The following is a 16,925-nucleotide window of genomic DNA, read 5'->3' as shown; positions in this document are numbered from 1 at the left end:
TAATCTAGTTAAGAACAAAATCAAAAATAAAAATAAAATCCTGCTTTGCTGAACCAGACAACCCAGCTTAGTAACATCAAATAAATAAAACAGTGAAAAGAACAAGTATCTCACTAGCAGAAGTTGGTTGATATTGAATTTGATTAACCCTTTTCCCTGAAATCAATTAGATTAATTTATTAAAAACTTCAAAGAGGACAGAAGTAAGAAACTTGTGGCTTTTGCCATATAGTAGTGTTTACTACCTCTTCAATCTAACTAGTATCCAGAATGTTTGTGAAGAGCAGAACTGCACGACCTCCGTACTCTGTTATGTACATGGGTACTGCTATTGTATGAAACAATTACACCTTTTTAAAAAAATCACTTTTTTAAATGACAGTTTCTTTCACTAAAGTAGAATTAGTTCCTTTATAGAAAAATATTTAAACTTTAAATTAAAAAAATACTGTTCCTAAATAATTATGTAGGATCACATCTTCATTTCATTGTACGGAGAGAATATAATTCTGTATATTTGAATCCTAGTTTAACAGAAGTCCCCTGGGTTTAACTTTTAAAGAGCTGGCTGTATTTGCCATGGGTGCTATCTGTTTACAGACCCATGAATTAACGCTGTGTCCCTCCTTTGGAGACACACAGACAAGACATTTATATACACACTGTACATAATGGTTCACAGATTAGCAGTTATTAGTCGGACTGTACATAGCGAACAACCTATCTGATTAGAATGATGCTTGAAGTCCTCAGTGCAAGTCAGCTTTTAGGTTGATGGCGCAAAGCCAAGTAAGACAGGCTCCCTGTTTAAATATGTAGCCCAATACACTAAATTAAAAGTACCAAATAAGACTGGAAACACTATTCTAGACATTCTGTCAATTTTGCTAACACTGTTGAATGTCTTCTTTGCTTCTTGCGGCTTCGCTTCTGGTTTTGCCTTGTTGGGTTCTGCAGTTGTAGCGCTCTTGGAGATGGTTGGTAGCACTGAGTCCTTGGTAATATTTGGAGCATAGTTGGCAACAGCCACTGCATAGGCATTGTTTTTCTTAATGACAGATGCTTTTTCTTTTTTCTATTGGAAGATAGCAGGAAGTTAAATATTTCATGTATATTTGCCAGAATAGATTTAGTAAAACATAATTTCAAAAGTAAAAGAAACAAGTGAGCATATTAAAATAAATACCATACTGAAAAATTGATGTATAAAGAAAGACATTTCCAGTCTATCCAAAAAGAAGGTTGAGGTGACATAAGGTTGATGGTGCAAGATGGTGGCTCTTCCACCATCAAATGCCCGACTGAAGTTATGTGAAGAAGTCTCTGTTACTGTGATTGTAAGCATAACTGGAAAAGAGTTGGTCTTTCTGTAGTGGCTTTGCATCTATCTCCTTACAATAGAATTGCAAGGTCTTTACAATGTTTTCTGTGAAGATTATCCGTCATTGTAGTAAAATTAAAATTAGGCCACCTTTCTCACATAAAACTAACATCACTATTATTTGGACATGTCATAACATACCATTAATAAATAAATGAATTTCAGCTAAGGGTGTACACTTTTTAGAGACTCTGGAGGAATGTGTTTACACATATATATACATAGACACACATAAAGAAAGATCAGGAAGAGATTGCAAGTGAATGAAGGACTCCAGACTGATAGTTGTAGAACTGAGTTGAGATTTAGCCCTAGAACTATTTCTAGGGTTATTCATAGATTATTGTTTTTAAAAATGCATAACAATGATGAAAACAGGAATAAGAACCTAAAAAAACGTAGAAGAAGAGTGGGATGGAATTAAAATAATTTAATGATGCTCAGAAAAAGGCAATTTAAGTCCTGCACCTGGGGAGGAATAAGCTATGCACCACTGCAGGTTGAGGCTAATGGGTTGGAAAGCAGCTTTGTAGAAAAAGCCTGGGGGTCTGAGTATCCACCAAGGTTAACACAAGCCAGCAATGAGCCCTCACAGAAACAAAGGCCAACAGCCTCCTGGGCTGCATTACAGAGAGTGTTCCCAGCCAAGCAAGGGAAGTGACCATTCCCCTCAACTCAGCTCGGGTGAGGCACATCTGGAGTGCTAGATCCAGTTCTGTGCTTCCAAGTTCAAGACAGACATGGATGTAATGAAACTAGTCTAGTGAAGGACCACAGAGATGATTTAAAGCCTGAGGCATCTGAAATATAAAAGGCCGAGAGAGCTAGGACTGTTCAGCCTGGAAAAGAGAAGGCTCAGGTGGAATTTTATCAATGTATATAAATATCTGATGGGAGAGAATAAAGAAGATATAAGACTTTTCCCAGTGAAATCTAGTGGAAGAACAAGAGGCAATGAGCACAAAATGAAATACGGAATATTCCACTTAAATATAAAAAACCTTCCAACTTTTACTGTGAGCGTGACCTAGCACTGGCACAGGTTACTTAGGCTGTGAAACCTTCATCTTCGAAGATATTAAAAAAAATATCTTGACAATGACCCTGAGCATCCACCCTTAGCTGACCCTGCTTGCACTAGGGGAGATAAATTTGATGATCTCCAGAGATCAAGTCCAAACTCCACCAATTCTGTGTTGTTACAGGATTGTGTATGCTTTCAAAGGGCTAAACTTTAACCAGGGGCAGTTCAATGGAGAGTCCATGTGTACACATGGACACAGGGATGTTAGGGAGTGAATTCAGGCTTGGGGTTTTAGACCTCTACATAGGTTCACAGACTAGCTCTGCAATAAGACTATAATGCTATAAATTGATCCAGTGCTTTGCAGCAATCTCAAACTGAGGAATTTCTAATAACCTACAGGAAAGAATAGAAGGCAGTTTCTCAGGAAGCAATATATATTATTTAAATAGATATAATTATAACATATATAATTTATATATAAAATATAATACAATAATATAATGTAATTTAAAATATATGTATATAATTTAGAGACAAGCAAATAAATAATAGATTTAGACAATCTCTTCCACGAAATACAGATTAAGCAGATGAAGAAATAGTTAACTTCTGGATCATATAAGAAATCATCAGCTGCTGTATTGGTTTGTTTTGATTTTTAATCTAATGGAAGTGACACAAGTAAGAGAATTCTTGTGACATTTCTCATACAGGTGCATTTCAATTTTTTACTTCCACTGGGAGGCATCTACTCCATCTGCAATTGTGGTTTTAAATTACATCCAATTTGATATTTATCTGGGCCATCTAAAAATCTTGATAAGATCTTCATGGTTAGATGTTGTGCCCAAAATGCCTTGTGTAGGAGATGGTGCCACATAAAAAGAGAATCTGGGAATCAGTTGGGAATTCAGCATTGTTCCTTATTGACTGGAGTGTGGAAAACAGTTGATCAAATATGTAGCGTGTTCCTGCACCTGCTTTCCCGTGAGACAAATTCCATGTCAACAGCACTTAGACAAGAATTTGCATATAATGTGAATACAGATGACTGTCACTGAGGAAACATATTTCATTCTAACTGGTGAAGAGTAATCCTGGCTTTAAGTGTACAGATGCATTCAGCAAGAAAAAAGAGCAAATTACCAAATCAAATTATGTTGAACACTTTAATTCATCTATAAGTCCCTCCTTTCAGATGGAATTAGCGTTTTTAAAAGGTATCTGTAATACCATTAATGAGACCTGCATAATAAAGCTGAACCATATTTTTGTATGAGAAACTATGACTATGTTAAAAGCTTAGGGTTTTATTAAGTCAGTTTGAAGAAAGTACAGAATTGGACATGTGAATGGAATGTAAATCTTAGAATGTAATGGATAATATTGTCACTCCTAGGGAAGGAATACTGCCTAGCTGCTAAACAGTTGCCACTCCTAAGGTCATGAGACAACACTGTTGTACAACTTTAAAGGAATAACCAAAGGATGATCAGAGAGTTTGCAAGGGCTCCCTACATTCCTACAATGCCAGGGCAAATGTGCCAGTCTGAAAAGCTTCACTCATGACATGATGATAAACTTGCAGTAATTTGGTATCTACCTCTAGCAGGAGGTAACAGATCCTGAAGTTATGGATAGTTCATGCCGTTCCAGAAGTCACAGGGAATCATGAAGAATGTACATTTCCTCTAATTCTTCTTTACTATTGACTGAACATTTTGCTTCTTTATGCATTCAAAATGATGAGAAATCAGTTAATGAATCCTGCTTCACATTTACTATAATCATTTAGGAAGCAAATAAAATTCTATCCTATTTTAGGAAGAATCACAGAAATCTATGTATTTCTTTGAAGAAATCTGTTTTCATTGGTAAAATCAAGGACTGGGATAGGACAAAATTATATAATAATAATATTAAGTCAGTCAAAACAAGTGATCTTTAATATTTTTTCTGTGCTATTCCAATTCTAAACTGCAAACACACAAATTTAGGTGTATCACCAGTTCATTCTTTTCATGAAATGAGAAATTCTATCAGGTTAAAACTTCTTCATGTTATCTTGGCTACACCCCTGTAAAGACCAGAAAATTAAGGCGTGACTGTGTTTCTGTGTACTCAAAGCATCAATACATCATAGGTGAAGAATTTTGTACATTTGCTATCTAAATTAGTTTTAAAATTAATGTTTAGCTATCATTAGGGATAGGATTCAGAACACTGGAAATGCTCAGAAGCTCTAGATTTTGTTATTCATGGTCCTTACATATATGGACATTAATTTGTTTTCCTAAACCTTACGTACCATGAAAATTATTATACATTATATATTTCTGGGGTTTTTTTTCTTATTTCCAACTCAATTGAATTAAAAAAAATTTAAAAAGTGATCAACCAATATAATCTGGATTAAATTTTATGAATAACCAGATAAACAGTTGTATCTGAGGAGTCAAAAAACAAGACAAGACAGTTCCCAAAAAAAAATAAGAGTTCTTGATAACTAGATCTGGATTAGTGAGACCAAATGAGATTAGCTACGTAAGGAGTAGATATATTTCTGTTCAGGACAGAAAATACATCTACATTCTTTTGATTTAAAGCATCTTTTTATTTTTTTATATATAGCAAAATATCAAAACAATATATTAGAGCTGGTTTAGGAAGTTGACTAGAAATAGGACTATTTCCTTAGGACTTACCTTATCATTCACTACACTTTTTCCATCCCAGGCCCATCCTCGTTTTGTGAAATAATTTACAGTTGCAAATTCAATTAATGCAGAGAATACAAATGCATAACAAACAGCAATAAACCAATCCATAGCTGTTGCATATGCTACTTTGGGGAGTGAATTTCGAGCACTGATGCTTAGTGTTGTCATTGTCAACACAGTTGTTACTCCTGCAAGGGGACACAAAAACAGAACATCAACAATTTCACTTGGATATGAATGTTAGCAAAAATAAACCAAAAAATATTAAGGTATGATTTTGAAACAATTTTTTTTATTTAAGTTGGTGATTAACCTTGCTACAATTATATTAAAGGTTGTATCTGGATTTTCCTTTGAAGTAATTTCAGTTCAATTTCTTGTCTAAACTTCCCTTTTTTAATGAGCTGATGATCTTACTTACAGAAAATATATATTTATTTTAATCTATCAGGGCAGGTAAGGAACAAAATTAACAATTCTTAATGGATTCATGATATTTAGCAACATTAGAGTGATAATGATTAATATGTTAATGTTTGGTAGCTGGCTTTTCTGCAATGGCTGCAGGTCTGGCACCCATATTTACTGAAATTACCACACAAATACACTTTTGTTATGAGAATTTTTTTTTTTTTTACAGCAGCTGTCTAACTAATAGTTGAAGACATAAACAGGGTAAGTTTTCATTCAGGTAACGTGGATTGTTTTCTAGAACAGCATTGATTTGAAATGACAGATTTTATAACTGTATTATGTGTCAGAAAACAAGAGTTGGTGATCCAGGAAGACTGTTCATTCACTATGGCAGTTACTAAAAGAACTTTGCAGTACTTTTTACATAATGAGAACCCAGTTAAAAAAAAAAAAAATCCCTCCCAAAAGAATCTGGAAAGAAGATACATGGGAGGAAAGGAAGAGAAGAACATTTTTCTGAATCAGATTTAGCAAGCAGAAACCCACAGCCATAAACACAGTCTCCATTCCTTAAGTAAATCAGTTCTCCCACCTCAGGCTGAATCACACTTAGACAAACTAAACTATTCCCTTTGTGGCACACCATTAAGTACGTCTCCAGAATTAAAAGTGACACAACGTGATATACTTAGCACAGATCAGCAAACCTACACTTCACTATGACAGGCAAAGGAGATGCCACGGCAGAAATATTAGTAACAGCACATCACAGCTTCAACAAATACACACTCATAAAATTCTTGTAGGAGGCTTCCCAAGAGAAAGTAAAGTCACTTTCCCTAAGCCAGATCTTCTAATGTCAGCAATCTGTCACCTGGGTTCTGGGGGATCGACATAGCTCTGATTTTCCTTCTGCTACAAGAGAAGCAATTTTAACCACTGTGTGAAAGGGAAGAGAGGCAGCAATTACATCTACTGAGACCTCCTCAGGCTTCACAAATTTTCATCCCTCCAGTAAAGAATCTCCATCTCTGAAGGTGCTAAAAAGGGTGACAAAGCAAAGCTACATGGACTCAGCCTCAGTGCTTCCAAAGGTCTGTGCAGCAGGGAAAACAAGGCACGGAAGAATCCTGCTGAGTCACACAGTATCAAGACGCCTCAGCAAACATAAATCTCTAATTGCTGTTTCTCAGCCTCCATAAATTAAAGAAGTGGATTTGGCCTGGAATCAGCCATGACACTGTTGGAATCTACTAGACTATACAATGAAAAGGAAGCAGCTATCAACTGTACCAGACGAAAATGTGTAGACAAAATATATTTTGTAAAGAACCTAGTCTCTCCTAACACTTACACAACACACAGCTTAATTATTTTCAGCAGCACAGAGAAAAGACAGCCTATCTTACATTTAAAATTATCACATGTAAATTTTAACACTGGTCCTGAGCTGCGGATAAATCATGATAATTATATAGAAGTATCAGTAAAGTGAATGTTTCTCAGATATAAGGTGACCTTATCCACATGTAAATATATACAGTTGCTAAGGTACCACTCTGTTTAAGTCCCACTTTATAGAATTAATTAATCTTCTAGAAACCCCATTGACTTCTTCAGAAATCTGATGTAAGATTTACTGCTGACCTTTCCGAGTATCAGTTAAAACACTGTGAATTTATATCTTGCATCTTGCTACCACTTGCCAGTTTCTCTAAAAAGATCGGCAAGTTACACCACTTTGTGACCCAAATGCTAATCAAGCAGCACGCTGTCAACATGCTTCCATTTATTTATTTATTCCATTTATTCCTTCACTCCATAAATTCAGTGATGTTCAAGCCACCACAGTTATTTAAGCTGAACTGAATGGGAAAAAATTGGACAGAAAATTTAATCTGTAATACTTGTCAGTTTAGGATTCTCTAGTCCTTTTATATTGCTATTATTCTGCAGAGAAAAGACAGATGATTTTGCACATTATAGTTAATTTGAAAAAATCAGTATTATCAAGTCTTCTTTATGAAAAAGGACTGAATGGAAATAACCTGCCTCCTTGCCACTGCTAAACCTGAGTGGACTGAAAAATTATTAATGTGGAAGAACATGGTCAACTTGTAAAAAATCCTCATTTATTTCACAAAGATTTAACTTAAAAGACCAGATCAAAAGCATTCCTCATTGCTTATCTAATTCATAGCACTAGTGAACTAAAATTGGTATTAAAAACAGTGAGTATTCACCCCTATAATGAAGTAGTCAAAAAAATATTTTAAAGTCTATGTAAAAACTGCATGATATCTCACTACGATGTAGAAAAAAACAAAGTTTACATACAGATCAAGAACCGTCTTCTATAGCCCAGCACCCAGCAGATGTGGCACCTGAACTGATGCCAGAGAAATGGTCAGGTATTATTTTGTAAAGGGACCATGAGCATCAATTTGTCTTTGAAAAAGATCTAAAAAATAAACCATTGACATTTCCTTTCTCCAAAGCAGACCAAGCATTTTTTACTTGACAGTAAACATCCTTACACGGTTTGTACTCAGCAGTGCATGGCTATAAAGCTAAATATCTTCTGTCACTACAGGTTTATCCATTCAAGCCAAGACTGGAGCTATTTGATTGCCTGGGAATTGTTTTTTTATGCTGCTGCTTTTGAAATGGCATTTGTTTACTAGAGAGAGAAAATCCATCTCCAGAGCTGCAAATTCAACACTTTTCACTGGCACTAAACTCACCTTTCTAGAAAACACCAGCTCTGTTATGCTTATAACAGTGGAAGAGGTAACCTGAAAAACTAGAAATGTCTAACTAAAAGCATAGGGTGGAAATTGGAGGAGCTAGCACATATATATTAAAGTTAAAATCTGTTATGATGACTACTTTATGCCCACATTTGTGTGCAAAAGTCAGGCAACTCCTTGACAGGGACAAATTTTTGGACTCTAATTTCACCTTTTGTGTATTGTCTGATTTTTCTAATTTGAAGAGACTTTAGTCAACTAAACATATCCTAGCCTTTTTGTGCTAGAATGTAGATACCTTCTTTGAAAGTGAAAGGCCTAATTAATGAGTTACCAAAGGACATTTCTGTAATAAAGAGGCACTGCATCTTGGCAAATAATTTGTACAAAATGTTTAAAATGTGCTCTATTTCTTATAATTTCAGGCTACTCGTCCCACTATTTTATCTTTTTATCACAGAAGTTTGCAAAGTTACACATAATGGTTGAAGATCATAACACAAAAGGATAGATAAATTACTTTTTTTTTAATTAAGGAAAGTAATTTCATTGTTCTACTTTTTTTTAACAGCAAGTGCAAATTTGTTTTGGTAATTAGCTATCCCAACCTGATCCAAAACCCAAATAGATTCATAAATACAAATAACAGCAGAAAGAAAAGACGTTTGACCATTTCAGACATACAGATTACTACTTCATTTTATCACTCCAAGAGCAACTGGTTAAAGCTGTAAACAAAAGCTTGAAAATTCTGGATGCAGCGTGATATTAAAGTATTGCACCATAACATTTGGCTATGTTGTTTGCTTTTATTTACTCAATGTGTATGTGCTACTAGAAAATGCAATACAAAAGGAGTGTACCATGATTTTGCTCGAACACCAGGAGATGCGTCTAAACAACCATTGAAAGAAAGATTACAGAAAATAGCTGAAGCACTTTGTCTACCCTTTTTACTAAAAGAACAACAAACCACCCTTTTTAAATAGCTTGGGAGGCAAGAACCATACCATAATCTGTTTCTAGAAGAGTTGAATTCAATCAGTTGCGTAAGCTACATATCCATATGGTGAGGTTGCTACCATGCTGCTTCACTGTATCAATACTGAGCAGTGAACACAATTTCCCATTGAGCAACAGACAAGCTTATTCCCAAAGCTGGATGGCAAGCGCTATTTACCCCAACTCCAGTAAAAGCTGCATGCAATTATGCCACCACTGCAATATGAGCTAGTGTCTTCACACATCAGTGAGCTGAGGAGACATATTAGTTTGTTTGCAGCCAGCTCAGTCTCTTACTCAGGGCTAGTTTTTCACTGCCTACCATTATATTATTATATCTACATTTAGCAGAAATTCCCAATTAAGAAATTATATACAGAAATGTGTGAGTAGTAGGATATGTCTAAAGGCACAAAAGATAATCTGCAGCATGTGAAAGGAGAGAAGAATAAAGACAGTTGAGATTTTTTTCAATGAAGTGGGAAAAGGTACTTTGTATATATAGAACTGTTCAAAAGGACGAGTCTCTATTATTCAAGTCCCTTGTAAAAATAACCAGAGAACAAATCTGAACTTTTCTTGGGTTCCTCTTTCTGTAGTGTCACAATTATAAAGTTGCTTTGGGTTTGTATGGCAAGGTTTTGGTAGTGAGGGGCTACAGCAATGGCTTCTGTGAGAACCTTCCAGGAGTTTCCCGCACATCTGAGAGATCCAATTCCAGACAGCTCCAAGAGAGATCCACCACTGCTGCCCAAGGCCAAGGCCAACAACAACACTGGCAGTGCCTCTGGGATGACATATTTAAGATGAAGAAAAAAGGATATTAAGCAGAAGCAACTGCAGCCAGAGAAGACAAGTGAGAATATGTGACAGGAACAGCTCTGCAGACACCCAGGTCAGTGGAGGAGAGGGAGGAGCTGCTCCAGGCACCAGAGGAGAGATCCCCCTGCAGCCTGTGGTAAAAACCATGGCGATGCAGCTGTGCCCCTGCAGCTCACAGAGAGGTCCAAGGTGGAGCAGAGATCAACCTCCAGCCCACGGAGGACCCCATAAAAGAAGAGGTGAATGCCTGAAGGAGGCTTTGACACTATGCAAAACCTGCGCTGGAGCAGGCTTCTGGCAGGACCAGTCACTCCACAGGGGACCATGCTGGATCAGTCTGTTCCTGGAGCACTGCACCCCATGGAAAGGACCCACATCAAGAACAAGTGAAAACAGACACAGCAACTCAGAGTAACAAAAAAATTATCACAGTGAACTGACAAAAGAACATAACTATGTGAATCTAAAATTCTGCATCTTGGACAATATACTAAGACTAATTTTTGTTCTTTCCTGCTTCATTTAGAAAAGAACATATACCTAACTACATTTATTTTGTCATTTTCATTGACACTCCAGGTGAGTTAAAACATAGGTAACTGTAGCACTAAGAAAACTAATTTCTGACTTTCCGTCACCTGCACCTAATGCTGCTATTCAAATACATGTGATGCTTCCAAATGCTATGACCCATTAAAAATGAAGCAAGAATCCAATAAGCTGTACAAGATTAGTTTTGCTAATATTGTTGACACTAAATGCATAACAATAAACACATTACTAAATGAAACAGATTGTAATCTTGCACTAAACCAAGGCATTATGAACCAGGCTTATCCTCTTTCACTAAGAATGCAATCAGATTTATCTGCTAGAGAAAACAGATTCAAGACTCATTTAATCAACGATGACAAAACTTTCATCTTCTAATAATTTAAAGCAAAGTTGAAGCAATATAGCATTAGGCCATAATTCATTTGGGATAGGGTAGGTCAACAGTATTAAACAGATACCATAAAGTAAAGGGATTAAAGAGCTCAACTATAAAATAAGCCTCATTATATCAATCCCTTAATGTTAGCCTAGAACTTGAAACTACATTGCAAGAGAACAGAAAGGGAAAAGAAAAGTAACTTCTTTCACCTTTGAAATAATACATGCTAAGTGGTGCTTTGAATAACTAGAAGTTATGTTTCTTTGAAAGGAACACTATTCCAGTAGTTAGTCCTTAGCTCTCAAGAAGGTCATTGAAATAAATTTCTCATTGATTTTCATTGATTTTCAAAAACACTTTGTCAAAAATGAGTAACTTCTGTTTAACTATATTTTAATATTGATATATTTAATATACAATACAAAGATGGGTATCTAGCAAACGACTATTCCATATAAAAACTAAAAATTAAGTATAATCAGTAAGAGTGTAAAGGAATACCCCCTACAATTTTTATATTCCCTGCTGAATGTACGTTGTTTTATTAACTGTAGTATGGGCTTCTTGTGTCGCTGGATGGAGTCTACCTGCAAGTATCACCCAGATGAAACTTGAGCGTACCTGCTCAGCTCTAACTGACAAGAATAATTCAGTACAGCCAAAAACCAGTAAAGAGCAATAGATGAACTTTGTTTTGAAACTCTGGCTAACTGTATATTTTTGTAACACATTTGGCAAGAGGCCAGAGCGTATCAGAAATCCCAGTGACAGCTGCTGCCAGTAGGTATGGAGACAGACTGGGAGATCCACCTGAGGCTGTGGATTTAGAGAGCCCACTGGCAGCTTATGCTGACAATCGCATCTAGAGTGTAAAAGAATGTTAAGAAATAGCTCCTCAGGGAAAATCCAGCCCAACGAAATGAAAAAGGCTGAGGAGCAAATGCCGCATGCTGGGGCTAAGGCTTCTCCATAAGGCAGAGACTGGATGTGTCTTGTTTCCCCAGGTTCAGGGTGCCAGGCTAAGATAGCCTGGAGGGGACAGAGCCCTGAGTGGCACACAGGGTGCATGTCTGTGTGGCAGGAATAAGATACTAGCACAGAACTGCTATGCCTGCAATAAACCCATCGTTCTTAGTAAACAGATTTCAGGATTCATGTCACTGAGCGGTGTGATTCTGTTCTTGCGGCCCTCCTACGCACTTCCCTCAAGACATCCTGAAGCAGGACACTTCATTATCCACATTAGACTAAACCCCAGGAGAGCTAAGCATCAGGCTGCCATGAAGATACTACTTATTTCTAAAAAAAGTAAACAAAAAATAAATCAAGAACAAGAAAGAAGTGTGCAGGAAAGGATACATTTCAGGAAAATTATCCCAGGGCCTTGTTATGGGTGTAGTAGCTTGTTAACAGTGACACAGTAACAGAACTGCATTTTAGGAAGAGCAGATGTGAGACTTTTTTTGGACAAACCAGGCACACTGTCCTAAATGTATTGGAGTGGGTACAGAAAAGGGCTAAGACACAGGTTTAGAAGGATTTGACAGTGTACTTGCAAAGCTGGAAAACAGGAATGTACATTTTCATAAGCAAAAACTGATAAATTCACAGAAGATTTTGAAGAAAGACAAAAAAAAAAAAAGTCTTCCTGATAGCTGCCTGGAAAACCATGATAGAATTCTGGTCCCACTGTAACCACTGACCTATTTCATCTGACTTCAATAAGGCTCATATTCAAACCTGCAATTTTCACAATGCTTTGTGGCATTTTCTCTACCAGGAGCGACAGTAAATGCTTTGTTGTGCATCATACTTAATATGCATTTGAGTTTGGCCTATTTTTTGAAGCGTACATGGTGTTTACTGATGACTAATAATACAATTTTATGCAGCATTTCTGATGGCTGATTCCACACAGACATTAATTTTATTGTGCTCTCTTTTCCTTCAAAAGCAAACAAACTAAATGAACTTTGTTTTGCAAATAAGAAAGACATTTGTTACTTTGCTTAAATAGAGAGCCAAACCTCACTGTAAGAGAAACACCATTATATTGCTCTGCTGAATCTGTTTGCTGCCTCATAGTAATCTCGAGTTTGAAGTGTTGTCCAAAATCCCAGAACAGGGTTTCTTTAAAAGAACTCAGTTTGAAAACTTTAACCCAAATAATTCAGCAAATTCAAATTCAATTTGCCTAATTTACAGATAAATTTAGAAATTTGCTTATCTCCAAGTACAAGAATACTTGGATAATATCAATGTAAGTAAGATATTTCAGAAAATCATCGAGGTTTACTAAATTTACTTTTAAAATAGAAACATTGTCATCTTTTTCTATTCTGTGAATTTTTTTTCCTCTCAAAAAAGTCAAGGATATATGAGGACATTTTGCTTGTATGTACTAATTTCCAAAATCTTTGGGATTCTCAGGAGATGTGTAAACTGCAGTTTAAAGCTGTTTGGACTAGAAATTGTATCACACTCTACAAACACTTTAACTTGAATGAAAAGCCCTTCACTTCAGAAGTACTTCCTAGCATCTTCAGCTGTTGCAAACAGAGACAATGCTACTCAGTATACTCACCAAAGACTGTCCTGGCAGGTACAGATTCTCTGTTCAGCCAGAATGACACTTGAGAGAGAATGACAGTCATGATGCAGGGGAGGTAAGTCTGAATGACAAAATAACCAATTTTTCTCTTCAAGTGAAAATGAGCCGTCATTACCGTATATTCACCTAGGTGCCACAAACAAGCAAAATACAATGAAACAAAAGGTTATCATCTTAAGAATGTCCATTTCTTTGATAAGAGAAAGTTTGCTGCATTTATGTGAAACAAATGTTCTGGGGTTATATTGTGCCACAGATATTTTGTAATAGGAAGCATCCTACAGAATATAAGAAAGATTTTGAGTACAGCTATATCTTATTCCCACTGCGTTCCATGAAAGGTGAGTGTTAAGGAACTTCCAGGAACTCTTGTACGCACTGAGAAGAACACCAGCCCTGAAGGTTTCTGCTCATAAGCAGCACTCTGTGTCCACACAACAGCTCCCTGAGAGCTTAATCACGACTACAAAGCAGTTGTGGGGGTCCATCACAGCCTGGCACATGCAGGAAAACAGTCTAGAGTCTAGTAGAATACTCCAGTGTTTAATGTCAAAACCATGATGGAAGGGAAACGTGGTTGAAATCTGTCTGCTTTAGACAAAATCTATGTCATTTACAATATGAAATTTAACAAATATCCCAACCCTGGGTTACAAATATTAGGATTCAACATGGAGCTCCAGATAGCATTTAAAAAACCAGTTACTGAGGACAAGTTCACCTCTGTTATCACCAGTTAATTATAATTTGAAAGAATCAGTAAAGTGCTGTTTTGTGTTACTTGTACAGTACATTGACTATGACTTGTACAGTACATGCCTAATAGATCATATTTTGCCACATTCTTTTTCAGTAGCTTTTAACACCACCTGAAATATAGTCTTCACAGTCAGTAACTGCCTTTTCCTCCAAAATATCTTTTACTAACCTGTACTTGACTTAACTGTCTCTTTTCCAATTGTTTGGCCTAGAAGATCATACTGATTCAGTCTTGAGCCATCTGGTGCCACTTGCACTGAATCTGAAGCATTATAAGTCCAAATGTATGTCACTTCTGAAGTTGTATATGCATCTGGGAGAAACAAGGTAAAATACTTCGTCAGCAATTCAAATTAAACAGTTACCACCAAAACTCACAGAATTACAAGAGCTACTTATTTTTCAAATAAAAACTCACCCCAAAGAATTTTAAATCATATGGTAAAAAATATTGGCTGTTTAAAATAGCTTTACTGTAAAGTAAGTGCCTATTGTAGCACAGGAACAGGGCACTCACTTGTGATCTTATTAATCACAATTTATTAAACTACAAACAACATCTCTTCTACACTGTTAAAAGACTTGTGAGAAGTTAGATATTATACATATCCTATAATTCGTGATAAGGCAGATGAAAAGAATGACAATTTGCAAGATTTAGACAGGCATTTTTGAAAATTCATTGCTGTGTAGTTCTGACCTTCCATTGTCTCCACTCTCAAATTCAGGGATGTATCACAAGCATTTTATTATTAGTTGAAATTCAGACTTAAACATGGGAAGCCAGCAGTGACAACACCCTGGTACCTTGCCCTGCCTACCCTCTTAAATCTCATTAGTTGCCATTGTATTGGTGGACACACTGACATTAAACAGGCTGCTCTCTCAGTACATTCTTGATCAAACATACATTTAGCCTGGGGTCTGTCAAGATAAACTAGTATGAAAGCAAATCAACCCTGTATTTTAAAAAGTGTTAATGCCTCTCCAGTAAGTAAGAAAAAAAATGAGTATGTCCTGAAAGTTTTTTCCAGTCTAATATCCTATTAACAAATGGAGTTTGAAAGGAAAAGGGTAAACCACTGATGGAAGAAGTTGTGTGTTCATTTTGATTGACTGAAACAAGTGCATTTTAAATCTTACACAATAATTGCAGTGCAATTAAAAAGTAAAGCATCATTACTGTTGGTCTGCAAAGATTTTCACTTAAGAAATCTCTAGAGTCTCAGAAAGCAGCTTCTTCATGCAACTAGCCATAAATTGCATGACTAACAAAATCTAGCAGGTGGGTAGCAAGTAGAAATTTTTAACACTTCCCATCTATCCTTCCAGCTTTCCACAAAAATATCTCTGCTTTAATGCAAACCAGCAGTATGGCAAATTGTTGATTTGTCCCCATTCTCTTCACTGTCAGCTAGACTTTTTGAAAAGAATAAAGAAAAGCAATCTATTAAGCTACAGTTTCTCCCATACATTCAGTTTGGCTTTTCTCTTATGTATAAAAAGAGACATTCATACATGCTGATGATCCTCCTAGCAATGTAAGATTAGCAGTGTATATCACAGGCAAACTTGCCTTAGTTAAACCAAAATCCTCAGGATTCCTGCTTATTTTCACCACTATTCATCATTCAGATTCTATCCCAGAATAAAAGATGAAAAATGCACAGTTCTCTAGAACTGACTCCTAGATAAAGAAATAAAATGTGTGTGAAGCCATTCAAAATGAACAGAAATAAGAGTCCCCTGGATGTGCCAACAGGCTGGAGCACAGTGACTTTGAGGGAAATGAAAGACAGGCTTTTTTTAAAATCACATTGCTCACATTTAAAATTCCTCTGATTATTAGAAAACCATAGGCAGGGAATAAAGGACAAGCTGGTAAGAAAAGCAAACAATCAAGACTGAAAAAAAGACAAAAAAGGAAGTGGTTCACACAAAGTCCAATATACCTAGTCATAAGGGTTTCCAATCTAAAAATGCACATGCAGAAAGTAGCCTTTGGCCTGAGTATGGGTTTCATTATCACAGGAGTTTTCAAGTTGTTTTCAGGCTACATAAGAGTCTTTTTTACCTGCAACATCTTATAAATCAAACGTGCCTTGCTGGGCACATATATGTAAATATTATCAGTCAGTAGCCAATTTTGGCTAACATCTCTGGTGTTAGTTATTCAGGCTGCATTATGTATTATAAATATAATATTGAGGGGGCAAGAAAAGGCTCCATGATGCACATTATATTCATTTCAATGATCTTTTATCTCCACAGCTAAGATTTCCCTCAAGTGTGGAAACATCATCAGAAGAGCAGGCTTGGTTTAATTTGCTACAAACTCCAAGGAAAAGGGATATGAGCACAGTGGAGAGAATGTACAGTGCTATGGCAAGCATCATCTGGTTAATGATGTCCTTAGTGGCAGCATATGCCCTGTTTTGTATTCTGGTGTTGCTACAATTATTGTAAAATCAGCCAGAACTTTTATGTTTTAACTTGTTGCCTCAA

At 36.3% G+C, this 16,925-nt stretch overlaps 1 protein-coding gene across 1 annotated transcript in view; it reads right to left on the bottom strand.

Moving 5' to 3' along the window:
• Positions 1–548: 548 nt before the first annotated feature.
• The window catches only part of GABRA2 (gamma-aminobutyric acid type A receptor subunit alpha2), a 57,713-nt gene continuing 41,336 nt past the window's right edge, over positions 549–16,925 (bottom strand). Inside the window, exons 6-9 of the mRNA XM_069012175.1 lie at positions 14,590–14,733; positions 13,635–13,787; positions 5,114–5,316; positions 549–1,075 (exon numbers count right to left, since the gene is read on the bottom strand). Of these exons, the coding sequence (XP_068868276.1) occupies positions 767–1,075; positions 5,114–5,316; positions 13,635–13,787; positions 14,590–14,733 (809 nt within the window). The 3' untranslated portion in view covers positions 549–766. The remainder of the gene's footprint in view (positions 1,076–5,113; positions 5,317–13,634; positions 13,788–14,589; positions 14,734–16,925) is intronic.

This window comes from Aphelocoma coerulescens, chromosome 4 (genome assembly GCF_041296385.1).
Source record: "Aphelocoma coerulescens isolate FSJ_1873_10779 chromosome 4, UR_Acoe_1.0, whole genome shotgun sequence".
Classification (NCBI taxonomy): domain Eukaryota; kingdom Metazoa; phylum Chordata; class Aves; order Passeriformes; family Corvidae; genus Aphelocoma; species Aphelocoma coerulescens.
Note: the sequence above shows the minus strand (reverse complement) of the source record. Positions and strands in the feature narration are given on the sequence as shown.